This window comes from Bubalus bubalis, chromosome 16 (assembly GCF_019923935.1).
Source record: "Bubalus bubalis isolate 160015118507 breed Murrah chromosome 16, NDDB_SH_1, whole genome shotgun sequence".
NCBI lineage: Eukaryota > Metazoa > Chordata > Mammalia > Artiodactyla > Bovidae > Bubalus > Bubalus bubalis.
In genome coordinates, this window is record NC_059172.1 from 21,741,831 (window position 1) to 21,758,594 (window position 16,764).

General features: G+C 42.1%; 1 protein-coding gene across 2 annotated transcripts in view; it reads left to right on the forward strand.

Annotated features, from left to right (window-relative positions):
* The window catches only part of WT1 (WT1 transcription factor), a 50,793-nt gene that overhangs the window by 17,647 nt on the left and 16,382 nt on the right, over positions 1 to 16,764 (forward strand). Inside the window, exon 5 of one of the 2 annotated variants that reach the window (XM_044929310.1) lies at positions 179 to 229. The exons of the other annotated variant lie outside the window; for it this stretch is intronic. Within the exon in view, the coding sequence (XP_044785245.1) occupies positions 179 to 229 (51 nt within the window). The remainder of the gene's footprint in view (positions 1 to 178; positions 230 to 16,764) is intronic. 2 annotated transcript variants of the gene reach the window in all.

A 16,764-nucleotide genomic window follows, 5' to 3' on the forward strand; every position in this document is an offset into this window, starting at 1 on the left:
CTACTCCCCACCCCCACCATCAGCCCAAGTGGGATCAAGGACACAGTTCAGCACTCTTGACTAGACAGCTGGCACCTCGTCTCTGTGTATTTAGTGGCTTCTCATTGGATTGTGGGATCTGGGCTTGCTAGAGCCATGCATGCTCCAGTCCCCATTCCCACCTCTTCTTCTTTTCTAGAGTTGCTGCTGGGAGCTCCAGCTCAGTGAAATGGACAGAAGGGCAGAGCAAGTGAGTGGACAATGCAATGCTGGCAAAGCAAACCATGTAGGCCTTGTTGACTGGCAGCTGGGGCGATGTAGGAGTTAGGACTGACGACGGGAAATCAGGGCAGCCGCTGGTGCACAGGGATGGGAAGAAGTGATCATTTTTTTTTTTCCCTCTCTCTCTCTCTGCCTCTTATTTACTGTAGATATGTATGTGGGTAAAAATGGAGGTGGTGACATTTCTCATCAGCATACCCCTGGAAAACAACTTAAGAAATGATGCCTTAGGAACCCTGCTCATTTCCTGGCAAATGTTTCAAAAAAAAATATTTAATTTGTGGTATTACACATATTCTTGTTACATCGGTCACATCTTTCAGCCATACTTAACTTGCCTTTTCTCTATTTACCTTTAAATCTCTCAGGGAGAACTTAATTTTTACCCCAAATCTATGGTTAGACTTTTCTGCAAAGACTTTTTAGAATTCCTAAACATCTGTGTTTTCCAGAGCCTTACAGCCTGCACCCTGGGACATTTTTGTAACTATTTCTTTTGATTTTGTTTTCTCTGCTTAAACACCAGAACCAGCCTCCCTCTTCTGGCCCTTCTTTCTTTTGTTGGTTCTGTGCTGTTTTTTGGATCATCCTTTGGTGATCAGCAAAGTTGTTTTTCATCTTCTAAAACTATTAAAGCCTTCTTTCCACACCCCAATTTTTCAACTATTTTAACCAAATCTCCACTTCCTTTCTCTAGACCCGAAGTATAAAAGCCTGCTGTTGATTGGGAATTTTTCTCTCCTCACTTCCATCCAAGGGTTGATGACAATTTCAGCATTGTATCTTTCCACCTACTTGCAACTTATGTTATCTTTCCTGGTCCCAGCCTTTCTTTCTGAATCCCTTACTTTTCTTCTCCTCCTCTCAGAATTCAGTAACTCTCCCCAAACTACATGCCAAGAATAGATAGAACATGATTATGAAGTGTGGAGTATGTTTCAGTTTTTAAAATTTCTTCATGATGGAATATAGGTTTGGTTTGTTTACTTAATGACAAGAATTATGTATAAGGAATCTTGGCATATATTTTAATCTGCGTCTTTCCATTGGTGAGAAAATCTTGGTATCTTTTGAAATCTTCAGGCACATGGTATTAGTCACTTGCTAGGGAGTCAGAAGCTATAAGGATGAAGTGCAAAGTGAGAATAAATTTGTTTTGTTCAATCCTGTATAAGAAACAAAAACGAGAAGAGTTTTCATTGATCTGGTGTTTACATTTTGGAAAAGGATTCTTGAAATCAAGTGACTCCAACAGATAGTCTTATAAGAGTACTGTAACTCTTTGGAGAACAAAAAGTTACAATTGTCTAGTTTATCTTCTCTCACATTGGGTTTTTGATCTCTTTGGCACGTACTGTAAGTCAGCTAAATGTTTGCTTCTGTGTGGGAATTGAATATTTATCTAAAGATGGGTGTGAACCTTATTGGGCCAGATGTGAAGGGCTTTATGTACTTCTCTTTTGTTTTCACGACAATCCTGTAGTCACACACATCTTTCAGATGAGGGCTTGAGAGGTTACGCTACCTAACCAAGTTCACTTAGCGAGTAAGGGTCAGAGCCAAGTTGGAACCCACTTCTGTCTGACTGCAGGATCTGGGCTCTAGCTTAGAGTTTCTTAAACTTTTTAGACTGTGACCCCAGTTTAAAGTACCTTTACACTGACACTGAATGTACACAACACACACACACACACATTTTCACAAAACAATACTACATGCTTTACTTATTGATGTTTTCTACTTCATTGCATATCATCTTAAAAAATGCTGGTTGTGATTTTACAACTCACTAATGTATCATGACCCACAATTTGCCTCTCTTTTAGCTCTGAAAATAGCAACTCCTTAGCTCTTTCCTTCAAGCCCATGAACAGCTGAGAACTGGATACAATTGAAATTAATATCCCAGTAGAAAGTGGTTTTCCCCAGGGGGTACATCATCTGAGTAGGTGTCTTTATTCTCTGTACCAAATTTGTTTCCCTTTGTCACGGGATATGAAAAGGCTGTTCATGGAAAATTTGGGAAAAGATACTCTGCAAAGAAAGACAAAGAGAACTAACTGTATTTTTGCATTAATCCATAACTAGTGTCTGGACACTATCTGAAATCAGTGGTGTGAAAAGTCATGGTGACAGTGTAGATGTGTAACAGGGAAACTGGATGTCTGAGTCATGTTTTGGGGGAAAAAAAGGATGTAATTTCTAAATCGCTCATAAAAAAGAAGCATTATCACATTTTTATTAAAAGATTGTGTACCTGAGACTAATACCCACTAAATATTTGTTCACATCTTCTTTCTTTGAAAATCATACTTTTTTTAAAAAGAATAAGCTTGTTTCCTTGTGTCCTAAGCAAGTCCACAGAGACATCTGTCATCAGATGTTGGGAAGCAGTGTTATACTGGGTGGGGATAGAGTTTTAGGGATAGCGAGGGCAAGATACGAAGAAAACATGAAACATGGGCGAGGAGGGGCTTCCCCGATCGCTCAGCCAGTAAAAAATCTGCCTGCAGTGTGGGAGACACAGGAGATGTGAGTTGGAGCCCTGGGTTGGGAATATTCCCCTGGAGGAGGAAATAGCAACCACTCCAGTATTCTTGCCTGAAAAATCCTATGGACAGAGGAGCCTGGCAGGCTACAGTTGATGAGGTTGCAAAGAATCGGACACGACTGAACGACTAAGCACCCACAAAAGGGGCAGGAAAGAATCTTGCCACTGATTTACTCCTCTCTCTCCTTCTCCCTTTACTCACTTTAATCTCCGCATGCCCATAAGGATCAGAGCTGCTTTCATGACGTCAAGTGGGAGAATGTTGTGTTTTTGTTTAAGTCAAAGAGAAGATACCTTATGAAGCTACTCTGCTCACTCTGACTGCTTTCCTTACCTACAAATAATGAGAAAAAAATTTCTAAGTGGGTCATTGGGAGAAAAAATTGCAGGGAAATCTTTCTCAGCGCTAGTCCGCTTTTCTGAACAATTCTGTGTGTGGCACCTTGCAATGTTGTCTGCTTTGTATTTCTTTCGAAGCATTTTTTGTGCGTTCCTAATGCCTGCTGATTTCCTAACGCTGCTCCCAAGCCCAGCTCCTCTGTCAGCCTCTGTTTTGTCTCTTCTGAAGAAAATATCCTGCAAAATGGAGAAACACATCAACCTTGACCGTGGTCCAAGTTGTTAAAACAAGGAAGAAGTTATTCTCTGGGGACTTGGGTAGGGGGAGTGGGAAATTGAAGACAATAGAAATGTGAAAGGAGTGCTGAGCAAAATGAATGTCCCCTTGGCCGGTCCAAGAAGTTCAGACTGTTGGGAACACACAGTATTTGACCTGTGGATGCTTGAAAGGAAAAACGAAAGATCTCAGGATGAGTGATGTATGGTGAAAACAAAGCTGCGTGTTTGGGTAGGGCCAAGGCTGTCGAATCTGGAGAAAATCCCCACTAGACATGGTCTCATCCCTGAGAACCTGTGCCAGAAGAGATAGCTGTCTCCTCTGGCTGGAAGTTCCAACACACAGCCCAGCACCTTCCCTCTCCAGCCCGTGAACAGAAGGTATCCGTCCAAGAGATTTACTTCTCAAAAATGGATAGCTTGCTTTTCAGGGGCTCCTGGAGCTTGTGATGCAAACACAAAGGTGGAGAGAAGCAGCTCTGGGAATATCAGCATTCCTGAGGGCACTCCTCCACCTCCACTCCCAGGATAAAGCTGTTAATTTCTTCTTTTATATGGTTACACTTATGCATTTCAACTGTGCTGGACTTGGCTAGAGTCCATTAGCCGGACTTCCCAGAACAAAGCAGGGGACTCTCTTGGGTTTGCAGGATAGAGATGAGGACTGATTTAGTCCCGTCTCTCCTGTTCCTTTCAGCGTGACTGGTGCAGTGGTTTCTTTGTCTTCACTTCACTTCCCTGCTGCTTCTTTCCCTCCTCTAGCTTTTCATCTTTTCCCCCTTTTCTCTTGGGGAATATATTCAATTCATGTATAAATTTATAGAACAGAAAATCCAATTTTATAGGAAAGGAGATTAACACTTCCTGCAGCAGCCCCGATGAAACTACTGTTAATATCATGTCGCATACCCTTCAGACCTTTTCCCATTTGTGTCCTTTTCTTTTTTATAACAAATGATTGGCTTCGACTTAGATCTGATTCAGCAAAGCTAGTTCTGTAGTCCATTGCAGAGTTCTGTGTTTTGACCTTCATGAGAGTGCTTTTGAAAATATTCTCAACCTCTTAAAAATACTTCGCTTTAAAGAGTATTTTGGGCTTTATAGATTTAGCGCCTCCATACTGTGTTTCTAACTATTCTGTTTTAAAGCAGGGAATGAGTTTTATCTTGTAAACAGAAGGATAAATAACAGATCTGTTCAGGTCAGGAGAAGAAAGAAACTGAGTGGGAATCATACAAAAGGAAGGTGGTGATGAAGGGGGTCCAGCTGGGAATGAGGAGCATGGTGGACTCGGTGCAGGAAGGGGTTAATGAGGGTCCCAGTCTGTTGATAAAGGTGTGTGTTGGAGTTGCACAAGGTATATAAGGTGAATGGAGGATCTCTTTCATGACCTCAAGGAGTCTTTTGGACCTCTCATGTCTATGGTTCCATCATGGGCCTTTTTGAGACCCTCTGCTTTACCATTTATTATTCTCCCTGTCATCAACCCGCACCCCCCATTATAATCTCTAACTAGAAAAACATCAGTATAGAAGCTGCACTAATGAAATGTCATCCAAATAAATACACCTCTGGAATGAGGGGCTGCTGCCTAAGTAGGGTTTTTTCCTATTGAAAGTGAACACGTTCATTTATTCTAGTTTTATTTCTAACTCTTCACTTTAAAAGCAAAGCTACAGATGTAGTGTTCTTAAGGCTAAGATAGTAACTTTATCAAAATGAAAACAGCTTTTCCCCCCTTTATTATAAAAGTAACACAGGCTTATTATATAATGAAAAAATTCAGACAGTACCAAAACATTATAAAGGAAAAAAGAAAAGTCGTGTGTTACCTCACCACACAGAGATAACTAGTTTTTAAACATATTGGGGTATATTTGTATCTGCAGAGAAAAAAATTCTGGAAACATTTACTGAACTATTAACTGTAGTTGCCTCTAAAAAGATTAGAGGGAAAGGGCAGAAGCCTGATAGAGATGAGTTTAAGAGATCCCTGATGGCTCAGCAGGTGAAGAATCCCCTGCAATGCTGGAGATGTGAGTTTGATCCCTGGGTTGAGAAGATCCCCTGGAGAAGGAAATGGCAACGTTCTCCAGTAATCTTGCCTGGGAAATTCCATGGACAGAGGAGCCTGGTGAACTACTGCCCATGGGGTCGCAAAGAGGTGAACAAGACTGAGCATGCGTGCGCTAGCACTAAGAGGAGACGTGCTGGAGACATTGTATTAAAACAACACACTTCCCTGGAGTTTTGCAGCAAAAGGAAGCAAAGAAGTGGGGTTCTGGCTCAGTAGGGAGAAAGGGTCAGGAAAAATTGGGTTTTTAAAAATTGTTTCATTTATATTTAGATGGAAGCACTTGCCTGTTTGCTATTGAGACATGATCAGGAAGAGTGAAATTAATGATGGGAGGGGATAGAATTGCTAGAACAGGGTCCTTGAAAGAGAAGAGGCTTCATGGGCACCTAGGAGCTGAGATAGTTCATCTAGTGTAATATTGGTTACCAAGAGCTCTTTGTTTCTAAGGATATTAACCCTTTGCTTGTCATATATACGGCAAATGTTTCCTCTGTTTTGTATTACATTTTAACATTATTAATGTTTTTCTGTTAAAATTTTTATTGTCATAGTAAAAATGATCAGCTCATGTTTCATAGTTTCAACTTTTGGCTTTTGTATTATGCCTAGGAAGATTTTTCCAATTCCAAGTTTGTTTTTTTTTAAATTTACTTTCTATCTTTTGGTATATTTTTTTGATTGACTTCTTAACATTTAATTTATTCTAAACTTACTTGACAACTGGATTCCACCTTAATTTATTTCTAAATTTATTTCTAACTAGTCCTATCCCCAAACTGCTTTGAATAATCCATCCTTATTACCTTTATCAATTCTTGTCTCATTCTATGTATGTCAGATGTCCCTATTTTGAATTTCCTCCTTTTCAAGATGTTTTTATCTTGAAAAGATTCATGATCTTAATGCTTCTGGCTTCAAACATTTGTTTGAGAACGAGTGTGATTCCTTTTAACGTATTACAAGGTTTTTCTTCTGTTTCTTCACCTTGAAATACTTTATGTTACTAATGTCAGCTGAAAAAGTGAAAGTTGCTCAGTCGTGTCCAGCTCTTTGTGACCCCATGGACTATACAGTCCATGGAATTCTCCAGGCCAGAATACTAGAGTGGGTAGCCTTTCCCTTCTCCAGGGGATCTTCCCAACTCAGGGATCAAAGCCAAGTCTCCCACATTGCAGGTGGATTCTTTACCAGCTGAGCCACCAGGGAAGCTCAAGAATAATGGAGTGGGTAGCCTATCCCTTCTCCAGGTGAATTTTACTCATCCAGGAATCAGACCAGGGTCTCCTGCATTGCAGGCGGATTCTTTACCATCTGAGCTACCAGGGAAGCCCTAATGTCAGCTGTAATGTGGTGCCTTTGAAAGAGATAATTATGTGCACTGGCCTTCACATGTACCAATCTCCATTTCTACTGGAGAAGCAGGAAAGGGCTTAGTCTTAAGACCCCTGAGCTTGATTCTGGGGTTTTAGAGAGGATTTTTTTTTTAGGTAATTGAGAGTACTTGAATAAAAATGTTCAGATTTAAGGATTTAAGAGTGTATGAGCAAGCTGGGTGGGAGCCTTTGAGAACTCAGGCTGAAAAAGATCCTGCTAATTTTCCCCACATAGAATTTGTCTATCATGTGAATTTGGGATGCCTGTTCTTAGGGCGAAGCTAGGAGCAGTCTCTGGCCATAGAGACAAAGCATTGAGAATATAGAACCCAGTGAGTTAGATGAAATTGGGACTCTGATGAACTAGCACGTCAATACCAGACACATGTAAGGGGAGATCCAGCTCTTTCTTGTACGGTCTGGTGAGGTCGTCTGTGAGAACATGAGTTCCTATGTTTGTATGTGTTGAAGTAGGAAGCATGCCTAAAAATATTCTTCCCAGCAGTAGCACTCAGTAAGTAGAGTGGTATTTCTTTTGAAAGGGAGCTGTATTCTCCCCAAACTGCTGTGGGAAACTAGATTTTAAATTGCTTTTAGCTCTGTTCTGAGTGTAAAGTAAGAGAGAAAAGGCAGTTGGAGGAGGTTTGTATACCATTTTAAATGGTGAGGAAAGCTTGATGGTTCATAATGGCTGATTTATACAAACGTTGTTATCAGGCTATTAACCACTCAGCCTATATTCCCTATTAAATAGTGGCCAGCGACTAGACTGAATGAAAATGAAAACATGAACTGTGACTGTAATGAAGCTCTTGAAACAGGAATCCAAACAAGTTTCAGTAGTAATAGCTAACATGGTTGGAACAAGTGGTCATTCTCCAGAAGGTAATACTTTGAAGGACCTTTCTCAGTACTCACTTATAGGTATCGTGTTTTGGTATGTTTGTTGAAAAATAAATCCGATTACTTTTAGATAACTTATATTATGTATTAGCAGGGCTTTTTCTATAGCAAGTGGCACAACTTCAGTTGTAACTGGCCTAGGTCAAAGAGGGAATTTAAATTTAGCGGCTTACTGTGTTTTAAATCCCCGCGTATGGATTCGGGAGCTGAGACAGTGTCTTTAGAACACTTTTATTGTCCTTTGCCTCTGCTCTCCTTTGTGTTGGCTCTCTTCTCAGACAGGCTCTCTTTGTTGTGACAAAAATAGCTGTTTTTGGCACCTACAGTTTCATAAGACTGCCTCCCTTTTGGTCCTTCTCCACCAAAGGACCCAGGGAAGGCTCTGATTGGCCAGGATTGGGTCGTGTAGCTAGAGAATACGGTGATCTGATTGGCCAAGTCCTAGGCATGTACTCACTCCTGGAACCTGAGGGTGGATTCGAGAAGGGTGGCTCCCTGAATGGAGAAGAGGTCTATTTTTCCAGAGGAAGGTGGGCAAAAAGATGAAAGGACACTCGAGGGATTTGAAAAGTCAGAGTTAGTGAAAGCGGAGTGAGTCCTCTTCCCCTCCAGATACGATGTGGAGCTGGATGCTGCAGGGATGTACAAGACCTGGATAGAAAATAAGGATGGAGTCGGAATGGGGAGCCTTCTTTCTAATGCTCATGAAAAAATGTTCATTAAAAAGCATAATAGTAAGAATTATTAGTATAGTATAATTTTTAATGGAAAATGATATACAAATATTTTAATTACACATAAAAAATAATAGGTCTTTTTCTTGAGGTCTGAACTGAAATGAAACACCTGAAGGCAGCAAGAAAATAAATTTTTCAAGTAAAAATATGGCTGATTGTTTTTTGCAGACTACTGAGGAAATCTGATACTTGTAAATTATCAGTTACTTATTTTTTTTAAAACTCAGTCAAGTTTAACTTGATTGTTTCATTTTTATATTCTGCTTTCTATACTGGATTAGTTAAAGAAACTGCATCTTTCAGTCTTTGTTTTCAGTATGCTTGTTCTAGCTGTAGGGAAATTATATTTTCACTCAGTAAAGCTTTAAACCCAAGCATTCTGGTGTGACCACGGAGGCTTCCCAGGGGACTTCTTGACCCTAAGCCTCTAGGACTCATCAGTTCAAGTCCGACTGCCTCTGGCTGGTCCATGTGTATGGTGAGCATTTGTGCATAGGGTTATTGTTTTGTTGTTTTTTTTTTTTGTTAATAATTGTTCTCTCTTGTCTCTTTTGGAGAAGGCAATGGCACCCCACTCCAGTACTCTTGCCTGGAAAATCCCATGGGCGCAGGAGCCTGGTGGGCTGCAGTCCATGGGGTCGCTAAGAGTCGGGCACGACTGAGCAACTTCACTTTCACTTTTCACTCTCATGCATTGGAGAAGGAAATGGCAATCCACTCCAGTGTTCTTGCCTGGAGAATCCCAGGGACGGGGGAGCCTGGTGGGCTGCCATCTATGGGGTCGCACAGAGTCAGACACGACTGAAGTGACTTAGCAGCAGCAGCAGCAGCAGCTTGTCTCTTTTATGCTGTAACTGCCCTCCCCGCCCCCACCTCCTCTCTTTTCTCATACTCTGATTTGTTGAAGATAGCAGGTCAATTGGTCAGTAGAATATTTCACAATCAGGTTTGGCAGATTGCTTCCTCTTAAAGTCTTTTAACTTGGGATGTCCATGCCCTGTTTTTCCTATAAATAAGTAGTTAGATCTGGAGGCTTGATTAGATTTGGGTTCCTCTTTTTTTGGCAAGAATAATTGAGGAATGGTGGTATGTTCAGTTTCATCTCTTATGTTTAAACTTTCAGGAAGTGAACTTTTAAAAGGTGATTCCATTGCTCTTTTCCCTCAAAACTGGCACACTAGACAGGTGTGATGGTTCTCAAGGCTTGCAACAAAGTATATTTTCTTTTTGCACAGTGTATTTTCAACACACACACACACACAAAAATCAGGTATCTCAGCATCTCATATATAAGCCTAAGTAGCAAAGATGGAGCGAGAAGGGTTGATGAGTAAATTTCATTTTCTAGATACACCCGAGTATGAGGTTTTCCCAGGTGTTTCCCTTTAAATCTGATTAATTCTGCAGAGACAAGAAGAAGGAGGTGAAGAATGGGGGGTTATTCACCTGGCCAAAGATTAGAGGTGGGAGAGAGAAATCACAGGTGGAGGTTTCCCCTTTTTGAATATGCATATCAAATGCTAGTTGCCCTCAAAAGGCTCTCTCTTTTTTTTAAAACTTCTTCTGTTGATAAGGGATTTCAGGGCAGCTCTGGTTTTCCTCATCTGTAAAACCTCAATTCCTTTTTATTAATCTTCTTGTGCCTGTGAAATATCAAAATTAATCATTTCTAAAGAAGCTGCTCTTAAACCATTAAGTTTTTTCTGGGTCGAACCTCAGTGTACAAGTTTTTAGCAGGAAGAGGGCTCATAACTTGTGTTATATGAGGGACATGTTCCTGTTTTTACAAACTTTCTAAGGTCACATGATTATGTATTTTAAAGCTGTCTAGGAAAAGCAAACTTTCTTAGGATACATTTTAATGCATTTTAAAGCTGTTTAGGAAAAGGTACAGTCCGTGTCACAGCCAAAAGTGGAGTCATGAGATGTATGCTCTGCTGGTAATTTCTTCTGCTTAGTTTATTTTCCCAGTTAGGTAGAAGGAAATTTTCTTGTAAAAATTTTGTTCACCATCAACTGCTCTATTGCACACAAGCAGACTGTTTCCTTCAGCGTACTTTGCCCTTTCTTATACCAAATAAATATTGTGCCTCCAAGCAGAAGCTCAGGTGTGCTAAGAGTACATATTTCAACTCGCCCCTCACAGCCCCCATTCTCCTAGCCCACTCCCACTGCATTTTTCAAACCTTTAGACATGGATAATTTCATTCATACTCCAGGAGAAAGGAGCTAGGGATTATTCAGGTATCATGATGATAGAAGTGAACCCAGGTTGGGCTTGCACCACCAGAATTGTCCAGCTGGCTTTGAAGGAAGACGAGCTACACTGACCTGGATGCAGACGCCTTGTCTGCTGCTTGCCATCTATCTGACTTTAGGCACATAATTCGATCTTTCCTTAAACCTCAGTATTCTTTGCTTTAAAATGGGGATCGCACTGTTAAATGCCATTTGTTGAGGGCATACCATGCAGCAAGCAGTCCTTTACTTACCTAATCTCATTTGTAACAGTCTGATGGGGAGTACTGTTTTTCTCATTGTGCACGAAGCTGAGGCCAGAAAGGCTAAGTCATTTGCCTCAAGTGATGCCCTTAGTGACTACTAGCATTGTGCTAAGGATAAAAAGTATGTTTTATAGATCTCAATCAGGCTTCCCTGGTGGCTCAGATGGTAAAGAATCTGCCTACAATGTGGAAGACCTGGGTTCAATCCCAGGATTGGGAAGATCCCCTGGAGGAGAGCATGACAACCCACTCCAATATTCTTGCCTGGAGAATCCCCATGGACAGAGGAGCCTGGTGGGCTATAGTCCATGGGGCCACAAAGAGTCGGACACGACTGAGTGACTAAGCACACACACAGATGATCTTCCCGACCCAGGGATTGAACCCGGGTCTTCCGCATTGTAAGTAGACACTTTACTATCTGAGCCACCAGGGAAGTCCAGATCTCAATTACCAGGCTTAAAAGAAGCATATGAGAAATAAGTTCTGGGGTTGTTAGTAACCTCATGCATATAACTGTAGACCTGAACATTTTGTTAGGATGAAGTTACTGAGTGATTTTTTACTTTTGCTCCTCATATAGCTTAGCTCTTTGGTTTTCAAGCAAGTGTATAAAATTAGTTATTGCTTCATTTTACAGAGGAGGAATCTGAGTCAGAGTTTAGATGATTCACCCATGACCACAGAGTAAATAAATGATAGACGTGGGCTGGAACACAGGCATTCAGATGCAAAACCCATGTTCTTTGAGACTGATCTTTTGGGTTAATCTAAAGAATCTAGGTTAATTTAGCTCTGTCAAATATATCTGAAAGAAACCAACAAATCCAGTTCCTTTGGTATGGTAGCCTGAATAATGACTCCCAAGGATATCCAAGTCTTCATCCTTGGAGGCTGTGAATGTTGCTTCCTGTAGCAAAAAGGGACTTTGCCTACGTGACTAAGTTAGGGATCTTGAGATGGGGAGACTGTCCTGAATACCTGAGTGGGCCCTCACTGTAATAAGTGTCCTCATAAACGGGAGGCAGAGGGAGATTGGACTACAGAAGAGTGACTGGGGATGTGGTGAAGGCGGCAGGAGGTCAGAGTGATGTAGAGATGTGAAGGAGGGGCCAAGGAATGCGGGTGAGTTCTGGAAGCTCAAAAAGACAAGGGAAGCGATTCTCCCTGAAGTCTCCAGAAGAAAATAACCCTGCCAACACATAAACTTTAGTTCAGTGAAGCTTATTTTAGACTTCTGGTCTCCAGAATTGTAAGAGCAAATTTGTGTCCTCTCAAGCCACCAAATTTGTGGTAATTTGTTACAGCATCTGTGGAAAACAGATACACTTCAACTTGTGTGTATGTGGGTGTATGTGTGTTAGTCAACTCTGTTGTTCCAAATCTGCGACCCTAAGGACTGTAGCCCGCCAGGCTCCTCTGTCCGTGGAATTCTCCAGGCAAGAATATTGGAGTGGGTTGCCATTCCTTTCTCCAGGGAATCTTCCTGACTCAGGGATCGAACCTGGGTCTTCTGCATTGCAGGCAGATTCTTTATTGTCTGAGCCACCAGGGAAGCCCCATACTTCAACTTACTGCCCGGCAACTGCAGTTTTCTGTCTGTAAGTCAGTGCTTAAGCCTGCTTTGAAATGGGCCAGTGATGTTTAGAGGTAAACTGCTGACCCCTATAGATGATAACTTCTGGATTTTGGTCTGGCAGCACTGACCATTCCTGCTGTTCAAGTATGCATCCTTTCAAACTTTCAAGGGTTTGGAAGAGTCTAATGACTCAGTACTTAAAGAATCAGACACATCGCCAGCTCCATTCTGTTGCCAGGTAGGAGGAGGCAACAGAATCCAGAGGGAGTTTTCCAGCTTGCAGTTTAAACTTCACTGCTCAACCTTTAAAGCAGAGGTTACAAATTGATTGCCCTTAGGCCAGAGATAGATTTTGTTTGACCTGACAGTGATTCTTTACAATTTCAGTTATTTCCCAGAATTTAAAACTCAAGTGATCTCACATAAAACCTGTGATTTCTGACTTTTCTGGAGAATGGAAATATCTGGCAACATTGGGGTTATGTTATCAATAGTACTTGGCTGGTAGATCGGGTTCCTTGCTGCCTCCTTTGGGCAGGGGTAGGGTGGTTGGGCTGGCTGGCCCTGTCAGTTTGATGCCATCTTTCTTTCCAGGACCTTCGTCATTTATTTTTCTCACTTGCTTGGCCCCTGTAGGTACCTGAGTTTGTGGCTTTGCTTTAAGGGAAAAAAACCAAATCCATATTCTGAACAGTTTAGCGAAATCATTGACCCTTGGCTGATAATCATGGAAATTCATGGAGAGAGGTGACTGAAGAGTTGAGACTTTGCCTTAGTTTTTGCTTAAGTGAGGCAAATATCTTAGTTTTTAAATAGGAAGAAAAAACCCCCCAGTAGATGCTGGAAACCATAGAGCAGTGAGATTAGCATGAGTTGTTGGTAAAGCTATTAAGCTGGATTTTGGAAAGCACATAGGGAAAAAAACAAGGGTTTAGGAACAAAGATGTGTTAATCATGCACAAGGCAATGCTCAAGTCTGTTTCTACAATTACTAGTCTCCGTGGAAGGTCACTAATGTAGTTGATCTTTATTGCAAAAAGACACGATAGTTGTTTTTTGATGTCTTTGTGGATAGTTATAAGCTAAGTACTTAAGTGAGTGATTTGTGCCTAGTTGAACAACAAAACCTAAGGAGCTGTGTTAAGTACATTTATCAGCCTGGTGAGTGGTTTCTCGTGTAGTGCTCCAGGGTGGGAAAAAAGCGGCAGTTGCATTACCCTCAGCTTCCTCTCCTGTATGGTCCCCTGCCTGCACCAGACCCACCGACTCTTCTCACCTGCTGGCCCCATGGCTGCTCTCGTGACACCTCACTGTCCATCCCTGTGCTTCCCCTGCTCATCTTTGCCAAAGAGTCATCAAATCCTTTTTCTCTGCCATTCAGCCGAGTCCAGTATTTTATCTATCAAAGAGTATTTCGCGAGGCAACAAAGCATGAAAACATTTTATGCACCATTTTTTTTTTTTTCCTAAGAAAGTCCAGCCTCTCTCAGGCTTGGGTCACGTGCCATGCTGTATGTAGTGCCAGGGCTCCTTTACCTTCCTCTCATTATTTGGTTTGCAAGGAATCACTGTGTGTGCATTTCGACCCCAAGGGAGATGTGGGACTGGTGCAATTCATGCTGTCTCTAGAACCTGCCTTCTGATACCGATTGGCTCCATGAATAATAATACCCTTGTTTCTGGGTCATGACAAGTTTTTACCCCACCTCTGGGGCTCTGTGATTCCTTTCTTGAAAGGAGCATCTTTGGCCCCAGAAATCTCTTCTCTAGGCTGGTAACTCCTTGCCCTTCTTGAAAGGCTTAATGGTTTCAGACCTCCAGGAGTCCTACTCTCATTCCTGTTTGGTTCATCCACAACATACTTACTATAACTTGTACTGGCTGATCTCTTTGGGGATAAAGCTTGGTTTCAGTTGACTATCTAAATTAGCAGCTGGTTCTTAACAATGGCTATTGATGCAGCTGCAGCTGCTGTCTTCCTGAGCCCTTTCTCAGATTGATTCCTGCTGATGACTTTTGCGCTCTTGGACTTAACCCCATCTAAATGACTAGATTCTTTATGATAGCTTCCCTCAGGTCATCTCATGGAGAGGCCTTTTAGAATCTTTTCACTTCCTGAATATCAGAGACCAGTTTTACATACTGTAAATATATGCAGCAAAAGGAAGAGCCTTTCTTCTTATGAAAACACTGAAAAGGTACTTTTAGAATATTGAAATAACGTGTAATGGGATGGAAAGCAAATGCTTTGGAAGCCAAAGCAAAAAGATTTCAACAGTTGAGGATGACTCTCTAAAGGAAATAGAATGGAATTTGAAGGATAAATGTGTGGTCCTGAATTGCAATAAAAGACAAAAATCATGCCTTCAGGTTCAAGGTTGGAATACCTGGCTTAACTGTGATACATGCTAGGGTGGGAGTTGGAGATTTCATTTGACTAAGAAGATCACCGTGACCTGAGTGCTAAGAGAGGATGTGCTCTTACGTGTGTTAGCAGCAATGCTTTGTCCGGGTAGAGAGGGGAAGCCCCAGACCCTCTACCCAGGGATTGAGCCTTGGCAGCTGGTTGGCATAATGCATCATATTGACTAGCATATTGACTTAAACAATTTTGGAATGAAATTTCTTTGGGTGAGGCATTGCTCTCCAGTGTTAGGTGTTTGTCACTTCGGTGATTCTCAAGACTTCTGTGATCCTCCCTTCTCAGTCCCTTATATAAATGCAGTTCTCCGGCACTAGGGTCCACCCTAAGTCTACTCTTTGAGAGGGACTTAACAAAATGAAGGGGATGATGAAGAGGATGTTCTGGATGGCATGGAAATTAGATGCCAGTTCGTGTTGTTATAGTTGAGAGAGCCCCAGGTCTATAGTCTGGAGAGCTGTCTTCAGATGCCTGAAGGATTGTCATGTGGAAGAGGAGTTAGATTCGGTCCATCTTAAGGAACTGTTTTAGACTGTGCACCTTACTTGAGTTAAAGTTGAGAGGTGCAGAAAGGAGCAGCTTGCTCTCTGTTTTCAAGGCTGTGTTTATGGTACAGTGGAGGAGACACACACAGATGGCTGTAAAATAGTGATACTCTGGTTCTCTAGGAGACACAAATGAAGAGGCAGATTTCTGCCCAGTTTAGAAAGGCCTTTCCCAACAGTTAGACTTCCCTGGTGGCTCAGATAGTAAAGAATCGGCCTGCAACGCATGATACCCAGGTTCCGTCCCTGGGTCAGGAAGAACACAAGTGGAGTGGGCTGCCTTGAAAACTAGTCACCAGTCATATTGTCCTGCTGGTAAAGATGAGCTGGAGGAAGTCAGGATAGATGACTTTTCTGCCTCTATTAATCTATGGTTCAAGCCCCTCAACTGGCTTTGCTTTTCTTACCTGGAGAGAGTCATTGCTAAGCTGAATGTCCACGGGTTGAACTCAGTGTTCTGGGTGGACCATGCTGGAAAGAGTGTGAGGTGGCATAGTTTCCACCAGGTGGAACTGCACTGGTGTGTTTGTTTTATGGAGCCAATGAGAACGGACCCGGCTGTTTTTCTCGTTCACGGACCTGCTAGAAGAATCTAGTGGCACATTTGGTGGGTACGGTCTTGCTGCTTTTGTTTGTTGGTTGCATCTGGTTGTGAGGATCATGGCATCCCATTTGAGTGGGGCAACATTTCATTTCCTGGGACAAATAGGCTGAGAAAAGTTGGTTTCCCGTATTTCTCACCTCCAGGAATCCAGGTGACATCCAGAGATGAGCTGCTGAGACCAGAGATTCCAGGTTCTTCCCATTTGATTTGTTATTGTTGTTTAGCTGCTCAGTCGTATCCAACTCTTTTGCGACCCCTCGGACTGTAGCCTGCCAGGCTCCTCTGTCCATGGGATTTCCCAGGCAAGAACACTAGAGTGGGTTGCCATTTCCTCCTCCAGGGGGATCTTCCCAACCCAGGGATCAAACCCACGTCTTCTGCATTGGCAGGTGGGTTCTTCACCACTGAGCCACCAGAGAAGACCTTCCCCTTTGATACTGGAACTTGAAAATAATTCAGACTTCTATTGTTGGGTCCCTGAGCCCTAGAAAACATGTATGTCACATTTGGGCTCCGTGCAGAAAGCTGAACCAAGCAAAGGCAGCCTAGGAGGCAGAATGTTCTGGTAGCACCATTCTTGTTCTGTCTTCTTT